Source organism: Curcuma longa, chromosome 19, assembly GCF_044706935.1.
Source record: "Curcuma longa cultivar G26 ecotype Majalengka, Jawa Barat chromosome 19, ITB_CL_G26_1.1, whole genome shotgun sequence".
Taxonomy (NCBI): domain Eukaryota; kingdom Viridiplantae; phylum Streptophyta; class Magnoliopsida; order Zingiberales; family Zingiberaceae; genus Curcuma; species Curcuma longa.
In genome coordinates this window covers 2,108,558-2,132,214 of record NC_133879.1, presented here as the reverse complement: position 1 = coordinate 2,132,214, position 23,657 = coordinate 2,108,558, and the positions used below count along the sequence as shown (strand labels likewise).

The window sequence follows — 23,657 nt, the reverse complement described above, 5'->3', positions numbered from 1 at the left end:
AACAATCCTGACAAGCGGCCGCAAGGTATACGTCTCTCTTTTCAAGGAGCGGTGAATCCTCTGTGGGCTATTCAAACACCTTTGGACACTTCGACTTATACCCAATCATCTCGGGTCCACACCTCCTTGGAGATGCTTACTGAAGATGTCAAAGTATAAGCCTTCATGACCAAGGTGACTTGAATACCGCAAGTCAAAGGAAACTCGCACTTAAGTTGCATTGAGATCTTCATTGACATATATATATAGAACCATATGAAGTCTCAAGACAGGTCACTCCAATGAACTGGTTACCTTTAACCAACATCCACGTTTAACTCTCAACATCTAATGTTGACAGCAGTGAGATCAGCTGCTTGGCTAACCAAGGAGTTCAAAACGTGTTAGTCTCGACAGAATCGATGACGTCCGTACTCATCAATCCTCGACTAGGGATAATTCCAATACATTCATAATTACACGTGTAGAGATGCTCACTAGTTGTGATCCAATCACAAATTCTCTTACGCTATGAATCGTATTGCGGACATTCAGTATTTGAATTTAAGATCCAATCAAACACATATAGAATGTGCACTCAAATAGTGAATTGCTATTTATCTAATAATAGTATAATCGTAAGGCGATTGCCTTAGGACACCTCTCAAATCTAACAGAAAGAGTCATTGTAAGGCCATCAACGTGCACCATCAAGGACAACTCTAATTCTCTAAATCTTTCATCCTACGGTGTTGTTGAATGTAAATGAAGACAAACTCATGTGACAGGGGAAGCTCCAAAAAAGGTGCACTGCCCTTAGGACATCTAGATCCGCCTACTCAAGATTTGGTTACATTATTTTAAGTCTTATTTTTTGTATTTGCCTTTTATATATTATTTGAATTGTAAGATGGGTTTTTCTGCCTCCGAAAAAGTTTCAAAAAGGAGACTAACAGTGAACGGGTGTCTTCTCGTACATAGGCCTTGGACGTACTAACCTTGGGGGGTTAGGAACTAAGTAAAATCCGCATACCCCCTTTGTTGTATTTAATCCCACTGCTAGCCTATTTGACAGAACAAACGAAAGCGATGAGCACTATTCACCTGCTCTAGCATGCACCGGTCCTACAACTGTAATGTAAGAAGCAACAAATGGGAGTTGGCAGGAAACGACGAAATTCAGGCACGCCGAGTGGTTCTAGGCACCTTGATAGGCTCGCATCCGGCTGAATTGGAAAACTCTAGTTGGGCTAGACATGTCAGATTCCAAGCGCCCAAAAGGTATCTAGGTGCTCGGTAAAGGATAAATTTGACACAGATAGTGTTTTAGCTAGATGCAACCTTGTTAGTGGTCCGAGCACCTGAAAGGAGTCAGGCGCTCGAAGATAAATAACTCACCGATAAGTTGAATCTGATAAGCTGTGCTGGAGGTGCCCAGAAGGGATCCAGACACCCATAATGATCAATAAAAGAACCTTCGACCAACATCCTCAAGCAACACTTTTGACGCTTTCCTTCTTCCATTTTGTGCCAACTCTAACATCAAAACTCTACTATGTTCAAGCCTCAACAACGCGACGCTGCTATGAGCTCAAACGAGTTTAGCATTTGGTACCATATAGTTTGTTGTATTCATATTCATTTCTTTCTGTACTGATTTATTCTAAGGGTTGATAAGATTATTACCGAACCTATCTTTGTAAAAGAAATGAACCTTCTTCTCTTCTGAGAAGAAGGCTAATAGTGATTGTCTAACAAAAGCGATCAAAATGACTGTGGATCTTGGAGTAGCAGTCAGAGACTTGAATCAAGTAAAAAATAAAGTTGTATTTGAGTGCTTATCTTTATTCTATTTTACTTCTGCTACACTACTTTATTTTTTGAATGATTTCTAAATGCGTACAAATCACACTATTCACCACCCCCCCCCCCCCTCTAGTGCTTTCTTGATCCAACAGATCAATCGACCGAACAACGCTTATAAAAAGGACTTTGAGTAGAGGATTCATATCATCAACTCACAGCAATCCATACGCTCTCAAGCTCTCATCTCATGCTCAAAGTAACACATGTGTGTCATTGTGATCTCCGACAACCTACGCTCAACTTTTATTCTTCGTTATCAATAAATTTAAGTTCTTATACTTCTTTTGTGCATTCAATTCTAAAAAGGATGATAAAGTGTTATCAAACCTTTTTCATCTGTAAGAGGTTTTCTCCATCTCCAAAAGGTTTTTTTGAAAGGAGAACGATAGTGCTTGCCCACTTGTAAGCGATCCACAATCAAATTACAGGCCTTGGAGTAGCAGTCTAGAGGACTATGAACCAAGTAAAAAACTACTCATGTGATTTCATGTTTTCATTTCTTCTTTCCATTGTGTTCAACTCTCGAAAAAAATGAATTTTAAAAGATTATTTTTACAAGCGATATTCACCCCTCCCCCCTCTATCGCTTTCAACATCCTTCAAATAGACAACATTTTACCCCACATTAGTGAAAGATCTGCATGGGTACAACAACAATTAGAAAGCATACAGATTGTTGGTCTTGCAAAACATAGAATGGATGGCCACGATGCAAATTTGCAAAATGAAGCAAACTAACTACCACAAGTTGAGTATCTCTTCTTTCTACAATGTGCCAAGCACCAATATTTCAAAGGTTGATAGGAATATCAAATTTTCCACTTATGGTTTAAAAAAATAACAAGAGGAGGGAGATAGTAGTGAAATCACTACTGCATTTGAGGAAGTGGTGAAAGAGTTAGGTGATCATTTTCAAAAACAACTTAGTACATGCTTTGATAGATCCTCCTTCTAACCAAGTTGTTTGCAATTTGGGAATGCCCTCACAAGGACAGTAGGTCACCTTAGTTAGAGTCCCAATCAAGGATGAAATTCAAAAGGCACTATTGGGTATTGGTGATCAAAAGGCTCCATGGACAAATGGGTACATATCTAAATTTTTCAAGCATGCTTGGAGCACAGTCCACACTGATTTCTATGCGGCCATACACAAGTTTTTCAAAAGAGGGAATTTGCTTCAGCAATAGAACTATACACTCATCTCTCTTGTGTCATAGTCAACCCATGCAAGTCCAAGATTATCGACCTATCTCATGTGGTACTATCTTCTATAAAGTAATATCTAAGCTATTAGCAGATGTAGTAGATCACATCCTTCATGTATCTCAGGCTTCTTTTATGAGGGGCAGGACTATTATAGATAATATATTCATTTGGTACAGGAGCTTTTGAGGAACTATAATAGGAAAAGGATCTCCCCTAAGGTTGACATCCAGAAGGCATCTAACTTAGTACATTGAAATTTTTTATTGGATGTTCTTGTTTGACTACGGTTTCCTAGGGCATTTATTCCTTGGATTAGAGAGTGCATCACCACTACATCTTTCTCATTGATAATAAATAGAGGGATTTATGGATTTTTTCAAGGTGGCCAGGGCTTAAGTGGGGTAACCTACTATCTCCTTACCATTTTGGTATACATGAAATACATGGCGCGGCTACCCACTACCGTACCATCCATTCAAATTTCCATTTTCACTCAAAGTGTCGGCATAAACGAATTGTCCACTTAGCTTGTTTATGCAGATGACCTTCCCCCAAGGCTTAGGCAGTTGGTTCACATGAGGTAGATTTGCAAGATTGGGCAAGGGTCTATTCCTAGGGGTTTCGCCATCATGGAAGTAAGCCCTACCACTTATGGGCTTACTATGGGCTTATTTCTGCGTCATGGGACCGGCCGTGTAGGACTCTTGTGGTCAGCGTATAACCTTTTACAGGATTATTTATGCAGCTGACCTACTGCTATTAGCCAAAGAAAATACTCCTTCAATAATCATATTGGCTTCATGTCTAACTACTTTTGGTGAAATGTTTGGTCTTAAAATAAAATCAAGAAAGTTCAATATATTTATGGCAAGAGTGGATGAGCAAACAAGGAAGATAATCCTTTCTATCACTAGTTTTCAAAAGGACAGCAAGCCTTTCAAATACTTGGGATCTCACTAGCATCAAAAAAGCTTAGAATTGCAGATTATGGTGTGCTCATGGACACTTTGATCAAGAGAATTAACTCATGAACGAAGCACACTCTACCCTATGTTAGTAAAGCTTAGCTCATATCTTCTATGTTACAAAGAGTGGAAAGCTTCTAGATGTTCATTTTTCCATTACCTAGTGGTCTCATTGATCATATATACAACATATGCAGGAAGTTTATGTTGACCACTAAATATCCACCCATTGCATGGTCAAAATTATACAAATCTAAGAAAGAAGGTGGAATGGGTTTCAGAGATCTGAAGGCCTAGAATTTGGCATTACTAAACAAAGTACTATGGAGGATCCAAGAGAAACAATATACACTATGGCAAATGGATTCACCACCATTACCTCAAGCATGTTGATTTATGGGATTGGCAAGCTGAGTACACAAACTTCTCTCTCATCAAGAAGATACTGTAGATTAGGGACAGCATACTAGCCCCAATTGGGACCCGAGAGGCTGCAGCATAGTGCTTGGCATGGTTTAGTCAAGACAAGGGGATTATACAGATGACATATGATCACTTCAAAGGTGTCAACTTGAGAAAGCTATGGGCGAAGACAATATGGAAAAGCTACTTGCAATCAAGTCATGCGTTCACCTTATGAATGTTAGCGCATAGAAGGTTGCCTACCAGAGATAGGTCAGACTATCTCAACGATAGGAGATGCACCTTTTGTGGCTTGGAGGATGAGTTGCAAGAACATATGTTCTTCACATGTGATCCGATCAAGTAATTATGGAGGATCAAATGGTGGTTGCAAATGAGGTAGGAGATGTCCATGTGTATTGAAGAATGCTGAGGGTTTTTGGACTTCACTATCGTGGGATCAACAACTTTATGAAAGTTCGGCACCTTGTCATGTCATTCATGATCCACTATATATGGATGGCAAGGAACCACTCTATATTTAAGAGTGTGAGTTTTGATGTAGAGATGGTTTTTAAAAGACAACTATGTACGTGTGTGTAGATTCCTAAACATCTACTCAAATCTAATACTTAATTTATATAGAAGATAGATGAAAAGACAACGGGAGCTAAAGTTTCACCCTAATTTTAAACATTGCAATAGATTTAAAGAAAAAGATACACAAAGTATTTTAGATTTAAAATAGCATCTATGTATTACTTGTCTGTACCCAGATATATATAGGCTTGACCAAAGCACAGTAGTAGCGATTTATTAGGTCTTTAACATTTGGCACACAATTTTTTGAAGTCTTCTGTACAAAAACATCACCACATTAATAAGTATATACAAGAAATCCACACTTTTTTTTTGTCATGTTACCCCTTCTTTCAATTATTTTTGTACCTTCATTTGCAAATATCTGGTATTGCCTAATGAACTCCAAAGGATATGGCACAGAGGCTTTCCACTGCGTGAGAGAGGTAAAAGCAGGTCTGCTGCGGGCTGTATGTGGAGCGCTCTCCCATGGATGTGATAGCTGGTTGATTCAGATAAGCATACTTGCTTTTGGTCCACCTTGAGAAAACAACAGAAAGAAAGAGAGAAAGGTAGATTCTTTAGACAAAAAGAGAGTTGTCAAAAGCATTTTGGTTTTATTTATTTTGAAAAAAAAACACATCATATTTTATTTTAATTTAAATTTCAATAAACTTCTCTATTTTTTAAAATGCATTTAATGAAACGAGTAATCAACAATTACAAAATCTACAACAAATGCCCTGATACTAGGTAATCAAAATCATTGTCAATTAACATCAAAGAAAATATATAATGACAATATATTAACCAACCAGTAATGAAATTATTAAATTATCATAAACATAGCTAAAGGATTTCATTGATATAGAATTGTGGCTGCCATGGCATAGTTGAATTGGTTACGATAGAGTAGAGTTGTAGAAATAGACAAGGGTTTGAATCTCGGTAAAGTCGAGACAATGCCCTCCTCCGTCGTGGTCAACTACAACTTCTCGATTTATCTCTTCACATATAGTCATGGGACCACTAAGGAAATTGATACAGAATTGTGAAAAAAAATCCATTTAAAAGAATGAGATTTAAAAAATATATATCCGTGTATTATCCGTCTGGAGATACTTCCTCTCATCCATCCATCCATTCATTCAATTTAGTAAAAAGGAGAGGTCATAAGACAAATAAGTCATTATTGTAGAGATTGAGACCTTAACAATTATAACAACATGTGACAATGTCATGCTTCTTAGAAACAACCCAACATAAGATTCTTAATCATTCTTTGTCTCCTAAGTGCTCTTCTTAGTTAATTAGTCAAAGATGATAACTAATACGATCTGAATTCTTTTTGATTCTCTGTTTATGGATCGGGAAATACAATGGTATCCATCAATCTATGTAGCGGACAAGGGACGATGAATTACTTTACATTTTGCATCTTATTTTAAAGTTTTTCAAGTCACCATCAAGTGGTGATTTACTTGTATGTTTGGAGGCGATTTCTTCACTATTACGCAGCGTAGGTTATAATTTTCTACAACAAATTGTTAAACAAACCAGAAAAGTCATCGTCCAAATTGCTTTACTAATTTATCATTAGTTTCTGATATTTTTGCAGATCAAGAAGCAATGAGCTGATGTTATAAGCAAAGTATGTTGTGTTTTGATGCGTACCAGTCCTTGATCCCAATCCGCGGTTCCTTGTTTCTTCCGCCGCCGCCGCCGGCGGCAACCTTCGCCTCGTCTCCATCCTTCTCCAATATCTTCTTAAGCAATTCCTCAAATCGTTGGTGATCTTCCTCCTGCTCAACGCGATCCCCAAATCACAAAGATCAATGGAATCATTCGATCGTATTCAAATTTGGGAATTTTGGTGGAATCATGGAAATGCTTGCCTTAAGAGACTTGGCTCTGATCCTGGCGGCTGCCTTCTGGGCGAAGAGGAGGTGGTCCTCCTCTATCATTCTTTGCATTCGCCAGTACCGATCGATCTCCTCCCTGGTGAAGCTTTTCACTTTGGTCGGATTTCTAGTCGCCGACGGCGGCGAAGAAGACGGCTTTGCGGAGGTTACACGAGTCCTTTCCTTCTCCACCATCACGTTGGGATCTTCTCTTGCTTCTCCTGCTTGGTCTGGTTCTTCAGATGCTTCCGCGTCTTCTTATATGTTTAATCCATTCCCAGCAAATATAACACGACACGGCTCTTCTGGAAACTGCCGCTTCAAGCTAACGTTTTGTTGAGTGGACCCGCCCGCGGTGACTAAAAAAAAGAATAAAATATTAAAATAAAATTGTATTAAACATTTTTAAAAGTTTATAGCTTATTTAGAAAGATTTTAAAATTTTAAATTTATTTATTAATAAAAAAGTATATACTAAATTGATTATTTCTAGCCCACCAGTTATGCTGCTGTGTTGTTGATTAATTATTATCTGCTAAAAATAAACTTAAATATTTACGTGTTTTATACGTTTTGAAATATTGTATAAGAAAATGTTTTTTATCTGACTTTAAATACACCAACAAAATATGTTTTCTTTTCAATTGCAAAACTTTTCTTCTTAGCATAGCTATTATAGTTCATACATATAATTCAAATGCTGTTGCCATGCTTGAAATCAACCATCATCATTGAATCAACATTTTCTGGTGGATCGAGAAAGACTAAAATTTGATCAAATTTTAAAATTGTAATTTAACTTATCTTCGCAATTGTCCGTTATTAATTTCTTGAAATAATATTAGTTAATCAATGTGCGAGGATCAATCAACTATTCTATCCATCGTTGTCAACTTTCTTATTGAGTACAAATAAATATTTTTTTCTTGCAACTAACTTGACTCAATTGATCAGCTAACTAGCAAACATTTTATTTACTCAATTGAACCAAACTATGAAACGTAAACAAACAACTTTTATAGTTATATCAATTGATCGCCGCATCAGTCGATTGGGCAAAAATCACAAAACTTAAATAATATTCGTGATTGTGCTAGTCAATTATCTTGTCTGATGTCCATTTGTTGATTGGATCAAAATCATTAAATTTGAATCGCATTTGTAGTTGCATCAGACCACTCAATGTTCATCAATCAATTGGACTAAAATCATAAAATTTAAATAGCATTTGTAATTGTCGAGTCAACCACCTAATGTTCATCAATTAATTGGACTAAAATCACAAAACTTGAATAGCATTTGTAGTTGTATTAGTCGACCACCCAATGTTCATCAATTGGACTAAAACCACAAAACTTGAATAGCATCCATGGTTGCATCAGCGACTATCTGATGTTCATCAATCGACTAGATCAAAATCATAAAACTTGAACACCATTCATAGTTGCATCAATCAACGTGATAGGAAAGTCGACTAGATTCAACATCAATTGACTAGTTGTCTTTCTGTGATCATCCTAATAATCGAGTCTCGCTTATGTTGAGTTTACCTTTGCCCCATGAGTACATATCTCGCAACACTCATAGTTCACTAGAGTTTACCACTTGAAAAGGCATTCGTGCCTTTAGTAATTTCATACCTAGATTATCATCGTCTGTGAATCTTCATTGCCTAGCATTTATTCTACTTAACATGTTAGGACTTTATCGCTGTTAAGAATCTAATCCTCAACTTTCTTGGACTTCTTTGTCTAATATTCAATGTTCCTAACCTATTAAGACTTCTCCCTACTACGAATCCAATGTATGACCTTCTAGGACTTCTTTAACTTAGCATTTAATTTATTGACATGTTGGGATTTCTCCATCAAATATCCAATCCTTATCAACCTATTTGAATTTTTATAATTGCACCTACAATACCTATCAAGATTACTGCACTTGCACCTGCATATTTGACCAGATATGTAAAATCACAAATAATTCTTAGCTTAAAATCGGTCCAAACATCCAAATTATATGTTCCTGCACACTAACACACATAAAATTTGTCATGACCCAAGAAAGAGCCGTCCGAAAAATTTCGACAACATCTCCCTAGTATCCATGACAATTCCCTGAATACAAACATACATAAAGGCCCACACGGCCTATCCATACTACAAAATATGGATTATATACAACTAATCAAAAGTAAAGGTGACCCACACGGCTACTTACACATCCTACACATGCATAACAAATGAAATTCTAAATCTATACCACTACTATCGAATAAACTCGAATAGTAATGAAACTCTGAAGTTACGTAAGCGGAAACATAACAAGTACAACTATGAAATCACGAATAAGAACCATGCTGTAGTTTCAAAACACCAATACGAAATTAGAAATCCGATAGTGCAGAAAGTAAACAAACTACACACAGTACTACAAACATACTACAAATACATCCACACACACAGAAAATATCTTCGACTGTGAGATGGTAAGTCTGGCAGGATCTCCTCGGCATCAACTGTAAGCTCCTACCTGATATCTAGGAAGACAGAAAAATCTCAGAGTCCAACTAGTGAGTACAAAAATACTCAGTGAATAATAAGGAAAGACAATGCAGGACAAATAATAAGAGTGCAGATACATACCAGAAATCAACAAGTGATTAAATATATCTCTGCAGGTAATATACAACTAACATGGATCTCATGAAATGCAATGAGTCATATGAATGACATGTCACGCATAATGCTACAATCAAGAGTCAATCAAGTAGACAACCAAAATGCAGTATACGTGCGATCCATATATATATATATATATATATCATGCACATGATGCACATATGCAACTACCTACACTCGCCACAGCACTCATGTATATATATGAGTCTGAGGGTGTCCGACATCCAAATGGCCATAACTCCAGCCCTACAATAAAGTAGTCCTGGTGACCCAAAAGTAGATAGTCATATATAGCTACGTACATCCTATGACCGATATCTGTCTACTAATACTCATCCCTGAGTATCATCCATATACTCTCCGAGTACCACCCCTAATCGGTATCAAGACCAGATCATCGACTCGGCTGCGTACACTGCCATACAACACCATCACCGTGATGGAAATAGGGTATCATAACCACCTATATATATATATGTGCCATTAAAGGCCAACTACCATCACGATAGACCCACAATATTGAGATTTACAATCGTCATCATGCATCATGATGAGATGCTCAAATCATAGTAAACTGCATCTACCATGCTAATCAACATGCGTAGATATAAAGCCCTAATGATCACAGGTATCATAAGTAAAGAAAACTATAACCTCTAATGATCATAGGTATCATAAGTCAGAATATAAACAATAATCTCATAGATCAAAAGATTCATACAACAGAAGTGATAATCCAAGATCAAAAGAATTAAGGGCAAGCATGGTATAAACATGAGTAGCATAAGTGTCTAATCTACATCCAAGCATAGGAAAGTGATCAAAAGACTAATCAACAACAGTAGAAAAGGAACACATGCACTGGAAATAAAAAGGATCTGTATTGACCAAATACAGAAAATTACCCACCTAATAAATCGCAGGTCAAATCCTAGAACCCCCAAAAATCCTCGTATATAATGAACTCCACGAATCACTCAGGGTCCTCCAAACACAATAATAACATCCCTAAATGCAAAGTCATATAAAACAAAACCCTAATCAGATTTAAGGTTAGTTTAATTCTATTTAATTAACCTAATTTGAGTTAGACTAATCTAACCATTAGGTTTCTATTAACATGAGTTAACTAATTAATTAATTAATGACATTAACCAATTAACTAATTAATTGTATTAACCCACTAATACAATTTATCTCAGGTTTAATCAAACCTAAGCTAACCAAATAGGTACATAAACTCAACATAACTTAGTAAGATCAAAATTTCGAATTTCCCCAACTCCTTCATTAACTCTAATCGGGTTTAAGCCAACTTAACATGCCTAAAACATAGTTCTAGTTGATTTTAAATTAAGAATCAATCTATTACCAGACATAACCAAATCCCATCTTAGGTTAAGGTCCATTAGGGTCCAATAAATTCATTTAATCCAATATAACAGTACATCATATCCAATTCTAACAGATCCTTAATCCACAGCCCATATATCCATTCCATTACATTCAACCGAACAAGTCTTATTAAACAGAACACATCAAGGCAACTGAATCAAGAGTTAACCAATTTGATCAATCTAACCAATAACCAAGATTCGAATTGAAGCAACAACTAGAAGCATCGACAACTTCCCAACCAACCGATCAAGGCAAATACCTGAGAAATCCTTAATCCTTACCTTGGATGGAACCGTGCCTTAGAATTCCTTGCTTAGAAACCCTAGTTCGGCTCAAACAAACCGCCACCGGTCGATCAAGATCCCTACCACAAATCGATTCTAATTCAAGCTGTGAAGAACCAAAACTTGGAATCCAAAGAGATCTAAAGGAAATCCTTAAGGGCATATTTGGTAAGGGGTAATCTGGCTTGTAATATAATCAGGATTACATTACAAGATGATTTACTTTGTTTGATAACATTTTAAAGATGTAATGTAATGTAATTACATTACAAAAAAAGAGTCAAGATCTGTAATCTCGATTACACAAGAAATAGTGCAGAATCTGATTACATTACGGATTCTATTTTTATCGTACCAAATATACCCTTCCGCACTTTCGTAGATCGCATTCTTCTCCATCCATCTTTGTCGATTCCCGTGCTCCATCGTCCTCTGCGATCGATCTCCAACCCATTGCCAGACCTCCTCCTACTGCACTTTCCTTCATGAAGCTGGCCGCCGGCTACGTAGTCCTGTACGTCTACACGGCGAGGCACAAGAGCTTCGAAGGTCACACCACTAGCTCCCCCGTTGTCGACGGCCTCTACCTCACCGTCGTCAGCCTCTGCACCATCGGCTACGGCGACCTCGTGCAAGGCACGCGGGCCGCCAAGCTATTCGCCTGCGCTTTTGTTCTCGTCGGCTTCGGCTTCATCAACGTCGTGCTTAGCGGTCTGCTTGCGCATGCACTGGACTGGCAGGAGGAGGCGCTGCTCGCGGCGGTCGATGCCGGCGACCGCCGCGCAATCGGCTGCACACTGTTCCTGGTGGACGTGCGGAAGCGGCAGATGCGGGTGCGGATCAAGGTTGCGCTCGCGCTGGCGGTGGTGGTCGCTTCCATCGCCTTCGGGGCGGCGACAACACGCGCCCTGGAGGGCCTGTGCTGGGTCGACAGCTTCTACCTTGCAGTGGCATCGGTAACGACGGTGGGGTACGGGAAGGGTATTATTGGTATTTTATAATAATAAAAATTATATTCCTTATTAAAAATAATGGACAGCAAACACTGTAATGTAATCATCCTTGTAATCAAAGATTACATGCATTCCTTCAACCAAACATAGTAATGTAATTTTGATTACATTACATTACATTACAAACTTGATTACATTTACAAGCGTGATTACATTACGTCCTACCAAACGTAGCCTAAGAGAAATCTCCACGCGAACTCAAGAATCCAATTTAGAAATCAAACTCACCGATTAATCCTCCCCCAGATATGCTCTCCTCCATTCCTAGTGTCGCCGATAGCCGCCCTTATCGGAGAGATTGCAGCCAACCCGACAAGAATCAAGCCCGGAGTGAGAGACCTAGATCGCCGACCGCCCTCTTTGTTGCCGGCTCCGACAGCCTCCGCCTCCGATTCTTGCGATCGGGACGAAGGGGCCGCGAGAAGACAGAGGAAAAGATCGCGGAAGAGGAGGGAGTCACGGCTTTAACCCGTTCTTATCGGGTTTCAGCTTAACGGGTTGGAGTCCAATAAGCTTTAACCCTATAAGCCTATTAACCCTCTACCATTAATCCCTTAATCAATTAATCTTTAATAGCTAGGTTAAATTAATTAAGAGCTAGATTAACCATTAACCTATTAACCCCTTAATTAACTCTAAGTTGCTGATTTTGGATTAAAATCAATGGATTTTAAATGGCTTGGTTTAATGAGGTTAGGGCTAATTAAATAGCAATTGATTTAGTTTCACTTACCCTAATAAAAATCTTACTAATTATTATTCATTAGGGTTAATTATTTTCAATTAACTCCCTTTTTTTCTCGTATTTTACAAAATTACAATAATTTTTAATTTATATTTGATCTAAACACATCGAAATCACATTGCAAAAATACCATATAGTTGGGACATGATTCCAGTAACATTTTCTAACTACCACATCCCGTCCGTAATATAATCCGGTGCAAATCTGTCATGCGGAATCAGTAAATCCAAGCTCTGAATCTTTTATATATTATTGTTTCAAGTGACTTTCTTGCGCATTCCCCTGCATTATCAGAATTCAGTGTCCTTCAAACTAGTAGCATCATTATCTTAAGTGATACGACATTTGGGAATCCATACTCGTTTAGGCCTGTTACTGAACATGATGTTTCAGCAAGATACCTCTTCTTTCATTGATATTCAATCTGATAGACATAGGCACCTCGAGTTTACAACAATTTCCACAGATATTCTAACAAAACAGGATCATTCTTTTGATGTATGAATTTATCACGATATACAACCGACAGAGCTTGCTATACAGCTAAATAGAATGGAAAAGGCCAGGCAGACAACTGATCCTTCAAGAACGAAGAACAGCAAGGATCAACCTAACAGAGTTCAAGATGTTTCCACAGTTGAAACCAGTCTAATGAGAGAATAGTGCTTTTAAATCGTATTATAAATTACAGAATTGATATTCTGCGCGCCTCTCGTGTGCGCGATCGTGCGCGCCAGCCGATCCACCGTCGATCACGCGTGATCGTGCAAATTTGACCGTCCAAAAATGGGAATGCACAGTGTTTCTGCCGCCCGACCCCGCCGATGTCCCGCCGTTGCCGCCGTGCCGTCCAGCCACCTCCGGCCGCCGGACCGGGCCTGATCGACGCGCCACTCGCCGGTGCGTCGACCGGTGTCGGATTCCGGCAGGATTGTGGCCAAAATCCGGCGCAATTTGGCCGGAAACACACCGGCAGTACACGCGGCTTTCCCGGCCAAATCGCGGCCGAATTCCGGCCAAATCGTGGTCGGATTCCGGCCAAATCGCGGCCAGAATCCTACCGCAATTTGGCCGAGAAAGCCGCGTGCCACTGCCAACATGTTTCCGGCCAAATTACGCCGGATTCCGAACATAATCCGGCCGAAATCCGACGCCGGTCGACGCGCCGACGAGTAAGGCATCGAACGGGCCTGGTCCGGCGGTCGACGGTGATCGGACGGCGCAACGACAGCGGCGGAAAGCTGAGGGGGTCGGCTGTGTCGCGCACAAGGGTCGCGCAGCGAGATCGCGCAGAATATCACCTCTGTTATAAATTATGTGGTACAACAAACTATAAATTAAACATATAAATTTGAGCACACGTCCAGATATCATATCCTCCATAAACTGCCAGAAAATCATTAATCATACAGAACAAAGCCAATAACGACTCTGCAGCCAATGGCACTCCAAGTTATTATAATAGTGCATTCTGAATCATAGTCCCGTTCCTTGGGAGAAAATAGTAAGACAGAGAGCATACAAACTGCTACAGGTTTAAATTATTTTGACATTTTGAAAGAATATAAAAGAGCAAAATACACTATTTCAAGTAGCACATTAGTAGGACAACTTCTGACGAGAAATTCAAGGTTTGCTGATGGGTTAGAGTCGTCGTGTCCAGCTGAGTGAATCCTATTAATCACAAGGTTACAAATTTGTACCCAGAAAATAAACTTTGTGCGGCTGTGGGTGAAGAGTGTGCATGTTGAGGAGAAATCAACATGAAAGCAAGGATCTTGAGCCAAACACCTGATATGTTGATATGATGCTTGTTAATTTCCACAGGAAAGATTCTGGAGAAAATCATTTACAGGGATATAAATATCCTCTTCCATACAATACATGAGATTTTGATCCGTCCAAATGTCTCCTCAAATGTTTGATATTAACTATTGTCCTTCAAAAGCTAAGCTTCTATATTTTATGGAATGTTCTTCTTCAGCTCATTTGCCTGACATACAGAATCAGATTGTGAATAAAACAGAACAGGGCATCTGCATTACAGAGAGAATCAAAAGGCATTTCCATATAAAGTAATTGCCAGAAACATAGTTCAGGTCAATGCTAATATGCAAGTTAAAGTTCAGGCAACCTTAAAATAGAATTAATTGAATGTTTATTCCTATGTCATATGTTAACTACAAAGCTAATGGAGAATTAACCAGATGTTAAGGTTGAATTGGTTGAGGAGTTGTTGCAGTTTTAATCCATTAGATGAAGAAACATGACATAAGAAAATGCATTTGAAAGTTAAAAAAGCCTTGACCTTGCAGTCAACCTATGCTAATCAGAGTTACACAGACCATACAGCAAAAAGATTGAGATCACCCACGACTGCAAATTCAGCTCCATTACTCAACTTCTTTACCTGTTATGACTGCTTCCATCTGATGCAAACATTATATCTGATCTGAAACTGAATGACATGTTACTCATGTGACTGGTTACTACTTTCATTCTTGTGTAATTCTGCTAATTATTATGTACCTAGTTTAGTTTTGCCACTCTGATTGCCTATTCTTATGAGAACATTGAAATCATTATCTGTTTGGCATGTCAAAATTCCTTCAGCACACATCTAATTGCAATACATCTAAACTAAGCGGCAAATTAGAAATAGACTCAAGACCTCCTCTCCAGTCTTCTGAAAATCCTTCCTAGCATGGTCGGTAATTTCCAGCAAGAATGATTGGATCATTAACAAAGAAAATGTGTCGATGATTTCACTGCTCTGCTGCACTGCCAGATCACTGAGTGTTGTAGATGAGTTCAAGATACCACATAGTAGACATGCATTATACAGGCAATCCAACAACTACTTGCATCATCATATTCCCTAGGTCTCGCCTCCACCACCAACACCGCCACATTCATCTACCACAACATCAATGCCATTCCATATCATTAACAAAGAGGATGAGTCAATGATTTCACTGCTCTGCTGCACCTCCAGCTCGCAGGGTGCTGTCAGGTGAGTTCAAGATACCACATGGTAGATATGCATTACACAGACAATTCAACAACTACTTGCATCATGATCATGGGGGGAGTGGAACACTCTGGAGGGATTGCACATGCTACATGATACAGATCTGATGGTGGTGATCTCTACATACTGGTGGACCAGCATTGGATTGAGATCAGACAGTGGTGGCACGAGACAGTAGAGAAAACTACATACCGGAGGATACTGCGGATACTCCGAAGACATTGTTGTGGCATCAGCAGAGGAGGGAAGATGTGATACACTTTGTGGGGAGTGGAGGAGAGACAGGAGCATATCGTCTTCGGAGGGACTGACACAGAGATGACTGCGACTCGATAGGCCAGCCCTGACTGGGGATCGGATGGAGGAAACACGAGACATGGGAGATGACTGCATAGCAGTCAGAGTGCGGGCAGTCTATAGACATTATCATGATAACCAGGAAAGGAGGATAGACATGATGCATTTTGGGGGATGGGAGGGGACACAGGAGCTCATCATCTCCGGGAGGACAGACACAGAGATGACCATGCCCCGGTGGACCAGTCCCAACCAGAGAGGATGGATGACGCACGCGACGTCCGGAGCCACTGCCATGGCACCAACAAGCGGAGATAGACTCGGCACCTTACCCTGCCATATCACACATGATTCATGGCAGGTGAGAGGCCACACCATGATTGTATGTTTGATGGTGATTTTTTTAGACTGAGGTTGGTATTAATGAGAGTGCAAACACTGTATAACACCATATACCTTGAATAGCTCCTCAAATATGATAATTCATCATAAAAGAATAGCTATCTTTCGGTGCATGTAGGTTTCATACATTTGATGATATATATTTACCTTCATAAAAAAAAACTACTTGCATCATCATATTCCCTAGATCTCACCCCCACCACCACCACCACATTCATCGACCACAACATCCATGTCATTCCATATCGTCAAACCAAATTCATGACGGGACATTGTTGATTTCCCTCCCATTAGAACTGAAGCTCTACTCCAACTTGAGGTTTGTTCTCATTTAATAAAGTCCCCACTTTTATCTGCTAGATCACCTGAATATGTTGGCTCAACTGCATTTTCTATGAGTTCACTGCTCTGCTTCACCTCCAGTTCATGTGGTGCTGCTGTCAAGCAAAATTCAAGCTACCACATGGTAGACATGCATTACACTGATGATGAAACAACTAGTTGCACCATCATATTTCCTAGACCTCAACACCACCACGTTCATCTACTACAACATCCGTGCCATCCATATAATCGAACCAAATTCATGATGGGTCATTGTCTGTTCATTTCCTTTTTGTTAGAACTGAAGTTCTCCAAATTGAGGATGGGTCATAGTCTGTTCATTTCCTTCTTGTTAGAACTGAAGCTCTACTCCAAATTGAGGTTTGTTCTCACTACATCCCCTAATGTTTCCCACATTTTATCCTGCTAGATTGCCTGAATCTATTGGCATAACTGGATCTTCTCTGATTTCACTGCTCTGCTACACCCTCCAGCTCACAGGATGTGCTTAGGTGAGCTCAAGATACCATATAGTATATATGCATTACACTGATGAAGGAACAAACAGTTGCACCATCATATTCCCTAGACCTCAACACCACCACATTCATCTACCACAACATTTGTGCCATCCATATCATCAAACCAAATTCATGATAGGACATTGTCTAATGATTTCCCTCTTGTTAGAACTGAAGCTTCACACCAAATTGAGGTTTGTTCTTATTTTATCCCTAATGTTTCCCACTTATTTTTCTGCTAAATCACCTGAATCTGTTGACATAACTGGATCTTCTAAGATTTCACTGCTCTGCTGCACCTCCGGCTCACGGGGTGCTTAGGTGAGTTCAAGATACCACATGGTGGACATGCATTACACTGATAAAGGAACAACTAGTTGCACCATCATATTCTCTAGACCTTGACACAACCACATTCATCTACCGCAACATCTGTGCCATCCATATCATTAAACCAAATTCATGATGGGACATTGGCAGTTGATTACCCTCTTGTTAGAACTGAAGCTCTACTCCAAATTGAGATTTGTTTTCATTTAATCCCTAATGTTTCCCACTTTTTTTCCTGCTAGATCACCTGAATCTGTTAGCATAACTGGACCTTCTAATATTTCACTGCTCTGCTGCACCTCTGGCTAACAGGGTGTTGTCAGGCGAGTTCAAGACACCACATGGTAGACATCCATTACCCTGATGAACAACTTGTTGCATTGTACTCCCTAGATCCCAACACTACCACATTGGTCTACTGCAACATCTATGCCATCCATATCATCAAACCAAATTCATCATAGGACATTGCTGTTGATTTCTTTCCTCCTGTTAGAATTGAAGCTCGACTCCAAATTGAGGTTCTCATTTAATCCCTAATGCTTCCTATTATTTATCTGCTAGACTGCATGAATCTGGCTCAACTGGATCTAAGATTGATTCCATGTACTGAAAAATGACATGGATCCTTGAGATATCTTTTCTTGTTGATAGGATTGGTAAATGGAAATTTTAAATCCAAGGTCACAGTGGAATGGATATGGAGTTTTGGATGGTGGGTTGGGAATGTGTTTGAGCAGCTACCATGATTGGCTGGAGCTGTGTCCAAACTTAGCTAAAGCATCAAGAACATTGAGAACTTCAACAATGTTATCAGGTTGAAGAAACACGATGCTGGTTCAGCAATACACAGAAAAAGATGATCAGTGGGGCTTTGAACATTGTTGACAGAGGAAGGGAAGTGTATAATGGTTTCGATTCCAACATACGCAGAAGGATAGACAACAGCATGGGTAAAGGAATGACAGGGATTAAGTTTTGTTTTTCATTTAGTAATTTTAGAATTTAGATAAACAACAATAACAACCAAGTTTTATCCGATTTAATGGGATCGACTATATGAATTCTCCTATGTCATTGGGCTTTATCCCCTAATATATCATCATCTATATTTAAATAAATTTTATTCTATTTTATCGTTATTAATCAAGTCTTCTTTAGTGTGCGTATTTGTCATAATGTGCGTATTTATCATAATTTCACATCACCTAATTAGAACAGTTATTGATCATCTAAGTACATATTTGTATCATCTTAAACACGTCTGTCAAAATTTTCCTTCAATAAGTGCAATCCCGACTTTCTCTCTAATGTTCTCATTTATTATCCCGGCTATTCTCATATATTCGCATATTCATCTTAACATCCTCATTTCTACGACTCTCATCATCTGCTTGTATGTTTGAGTCATAACCCTGCATTCAGTTTTATATAACATAATAGGTCTAACCGCTACTTTGTATAACTTCCCTTTAAGGTCTAAAAGTATTTTACAATCACAAAGAATACTTTATGTTCTCTTTCATTTCAACCATCCTACTTGTATTTTATATAAAACATCTCTCTCAACTCCTTTATCCTTTTGCAAAAACGATCCTAAATACTTAAAACTCTCGGTTACAAGTAACTCGTCATCTCCTATCTTAATAATTGTCTTACTACGTTTAATATTGCTAAACTTAAATTCCATTTATTCTATCTTTGCTCCACTAAGCCTAAAAAGTATTTTCCGCCAAGATTCGAGCTTAAAATTTACTCTTTCATGTGTCTCATCTAGCAAAATAATATCTGTAAATAACATGCACCATGGTAATGTATCTTGGATGTGTCCAATGAATTTTTCCATAATTAATGTAAAAAGATAGGGACTTTGAAATAATTTTTAATGTAACCCTATCATTATAGGAAACACTTCAGTTAATTTACCTAGAATTTTTATTCTTGTCATTACTTCTTCATATATATTCTTAATTATTTCAATATATGTTACGTTAACACCTTTTTTTCTTTCCTTGACACTCTATCATAAACATTTTCTAGGTCGACAAATATCAAGTATAAGTCTTGCTTCTTTTCCTAATACCTTTTAATTAGTTGTCTGAGAAGATATATAACTTTGTCGACCTTTCAGACATGAATCCAAATTAATTTTCGATCACTGTCGTCTCCTTAGTATTTTTTCTATTATTCTTTGCAAAGTTTCATAGTATGACTCATTAGCTTAATGCCTCTATAATTTACATAATTTTGTAAATCTCCTTTGTTTTTATACAGGGGGACTAGAGTGCTTACTCTCCACTGATCAAATAGTTTTTTCATTGTCAATATCAGATTCAATAATTTCGCAAGTCATAATACATTGCTTCCCTAGATATTTTTATAACTCTATCGGAATATCATTTGATCCAATCACTTCTTCATTTTGTATGCCATTTAAAACCTATTTACTTCTGAAGTTTTAATTCTATGATAAAAATTTAAACTTTTATACTCTTATGATTTACTTAAATTGCTTAAGTAAATTGGTCACCAAACTTTCATTAAAATGTTTATAAAAATATCTCTTCCGCCGCTCTTTTATTTCCTTATCATGCACTAGTACCCTATTGCATTCATCTCTAATACATCTTATTTGAGTAAGATCTGTTGTCTTCCTCTCTTTTTCGCTTTAGCTATTTTATAGATGTATATTTCCCTTTTTATATCCAATTTATATCTAGTTGTCGATATAACCGTTCGGAAATTTTATTTTTCGCTTCACTCACCGCTTGCTTGGTCTCTTTCTTAATTACTACATATTTTTTTAAGTTTTTTTCAATCTTACAAGTGTATAACAACTTACAGACTGTTCGTTTTTTCTTTATTTTCTCTTATATTTTCTTATTCTATCACTAAGATTCTTTATTTGGTGATACATATCCTTTTGACTCACTAAGTATACTCTTAACCACCATTTTCAAATTTAATAATATCTTATCGCATGTTGTATTTGAATCGTCATGTAGTTCTCCTAATCCTTATGCTCCTACCTTCTCCATAAATATATTTTATTTCCCATCTTTTGACTTCCACCACTTCATTCTATGAGTCATGCATGTTTTCTTTCTATTGATTCTATACTGGAGGCACATATCTAACATTACTAACCTATATTAAGTAGTTAAGTTTTTTCCATGGATGACTTGTCAATCTTTATAAATCCTTATATCCTTCTTTTTTACCATAAAAAAGTCAATTTGCAACTCATTGTTTCCACTTTTGAATGTAAGGTTCTTTTTTAAAAAAAAAATATTAGCTATAAGTTTATATGTTATCACAAAATTTAATATAGTTTTCCTTCTTCATTTCTTGTTCTAGAACCATAACTCTCATGCACCTTATTATATTTTCATTTTTATTCCTACATATCTATTTAGATCTCCTCTTATTAAAATCATCTGATTTGACGAAATTTTTTATACTTCCTCATCAAGGTCTTCTCAAAACCTATATTTTTCTATATTTGATATCTTCATCTAATCCTACTTGAAGTACATATATGCTAATTACATTAATAGTTTTTTTCGCTACCACTATCCTAAGAGTTATCCTACCCTCTTCCTAACTACTCCTGCTACTTTATCCTTTAAAGAACTATCTACAACAATATCTACTCCATTTCTTCTTTTACTCCTTCCTATCTACCATAACTTAAAATATGATTTCTCTATTATCTTCTTTCCTGCCCATTTTGTCTCTTGCAAATACAATATTAATTCTTCTCTTGATCATATCTATTACCTCCATTGTTTTACCAATAAACGTTCCTATGTTCCAAGTTCCAAATCTAAGACAATCGATATTCCTATAATGTTTATTCTTATCCAATATATGGTGTAAAAATTCTTGCATATTTAACATTATACCCAAGTTCTCATAGAGATGTAGCAGTCCTTACTGAAACATTACAGTCAGACCCTATAACACATTCCTTCCGGAGAAGAACATAACATTAGCATAACAGTTTGATGGATCCATTCATAGAACAATCGTTTATGTTTAATGTTGGCTATCAACCTAATGCAACCCTCAACTTTTTTCATCCGAGTTTAAGACCAACATTAGCGATTTCAATTTAGAACTTAGTTAAACATTAAGGGAAAATTCATTTCACCCCTAGATTTCACCTACTTTTTTGAAATGTCCTGTGAGTTTTACAATTGTCAAACTGCCCATGAGAATTTGAAATTTTTTCATTTTACCACCTAAATATTAACACCATTAAATTTCTTAATTGAATGGCGATGAATGATAATGTGGCATTTTTAACTCCAATGAAATTGTCCACAAGTTTGTCATCCACATGTTTGCCACAAAATCATTCTGCTAATAACTTAATGGTGTCAGTAGCCAAGGTTTAAAATATCGAGTTGTATCAAAGTTTCGATCCCGGACTAGAACAATACAATTTCGGTACAGTATCGTATCGGTATAGTTTCGATATTTTTAAAATATAAAATATACTAACTAAAAATAAAAATTTAATCTAAATATTTAAAAATAAAAAATAAAATATTTTTTAAAAAACACCGCCTAACTAGCATTTATCGGTCGTCTATAGGTACCACCTTAAACGTGTCTCAATTTTCCCTAAATATGTAAAAATAAAATAATTTTAAGAGACTTTAATTAATGTTATTTAGATTATCCCAACTATAGCTAAAAGTTGATTATTAAAATCTAAGTTTAAAAAAAAACCATCACGATTGCTTGGTGCACGCGCGGAGTTGCACAACTAAGGCCCGTAATGCCTTCGGAGGCGTCGTCAGACCCAGGCGACACCTCCATCCTGCCAGAATACTGTGCTGGTGTTGATGTCGATCCGCTGACAGAACAAAAAATTTTCACCCATATCAAGCGAAACAGTTCGAGATTTCAAACATTGTCAGTAGCAACAAAAGATTGCCAGAAATCACAATTGAAAGATTAGCATCACATGGAAAAATGGCAGATGAAGGACCTACAGACAATAAGGGAGAAGGCCTCGAATGGAAGTGGATAGAAATTAAGGTTATCTTTAATAAGAAAACAAAACCTTCAAAAGATAATTTTTTCTAGCAAATGACCTATACTGCCAAGGCAGTACCTAGGCCAGGTAGCCCACCTATGTGATATGCCTGGGGCACCTGTTAAATGGTCTACTTAATGTGAATCACCTTCCACCTAGGTGAGATGGAGGCTGGTCAAAACAGCCTAGGTGACTGTCTAGGTCACTTCTTGATACATTGCTTAATTATGGGTATCACAGTCTGTGCACATATTTGGCATAACAATCATATGTAAGAAATGTAAGTTCAACTTCATATCGATCCTAGCACATTTCTAGACATTGAGTTAGTAAAAATTTAATAAATTTTTGACAAATGCAAAATATATTTTAATTTATTTTATCCCCTTTCCCACCTAATCAGAGCATTGTCATCAAGTATCACTAGGAATCGTCAAAGCTTCATTAGGGTATTTCTGGAGTTCCAAGTAGATTTGTTTATTGTTAAAGAACACAAGTAATCAAACTAGGCTAACTGGAAAAAAATACTCTGCCAATAGAACATGTTCATCAATAAAATTTTGAAATGCAGAGGCAGTCCAGGTATAATTAAGCTTTAGTTAGGGGTTCTTGTAATTTGCTAATTTATTCTAAGAATTGATTTAAGACAAATTACAGTAAATTACATAGATCCCTTTTACTAAGGC

At 37.6% G+C, this 23,657-nt stretch overlaps 2 protein-coding genes across 2 annotated transcripts; one reads left to right on the top strand and one right to left on the bottom strand.

Moving 5' to 3' along the window:
• Positions 1 to 5,206: 5,206 nt before the first annotated feature.
• Positions 5,207 to 7,141, bottom strand: LOC141812674 (uncharacterized). The gene is made up of 3 exons (XM_074700690.1): positions 6,893 to 7,141; positions 6,672 to 6,799; positions 5,207 to 5,537 (listed from the first exon to the last, which is right to left on the bottom strand). The coding sequence occupies exons 1-3, from the start codon at positions 7,091 to 7,093 to the stop codon at positions 5,393 to 5,395; spliced, it is 474 nt and encodes a 157-aa protein (XP_074556791.1). The 5' UTR covers positions 7,094 to 7,141; the 3' UTR covers positions 5,207 to 5,392.
• Positions 7,142 to 11,635: 4,494 nt separating this feature from the next.
• LOC141812729 (two-pore potassium channel 3-like) lies at positions 11,636 to 12,768 on the top strand (the record flags this gene model as incomplete). Its single annotated transcript, XM_074700733.1, has 2 exons — positions 11,636 to 12,251; positions 12,521 to 12,768. Coding segments are annotated over 2 exons (864 nt in total), but the record flags the coding sequence as incomplete, so codon positions are not given.
• Between the last annotated feature and the right edge of the window lie 10,889 nt (positions 12,769 to 23,657).

What these genes read in the sequence shown, in the direction of transcription:
- LOC141812674 (XM_074700690.1), bottom strand. Translation starts at nt 7,093, where the DNA reads ATGGTGGAGAAGGAAAGGACTCGTGTAACCTCCGCAAAGCCGTCTTCT. An exon ending in TCAGAGCCAAGTCTCTTAAG is followed by an intron (nt 6,800 to 6,892) that starts GCAAGCATTTCC and finishes CGCGTTGAGCAG; the next exon opens with GAGGAAGATCACCAACGATT. An exon ending in CGGATTGGGATCAAGGACTG is followed by an intron (nt 5,538 to 6,671) that starts GTACGCATCAAA and finishes TGTTTTCTCAAG; the next exon opens with GTGGACCAAAAGCAAGTATG.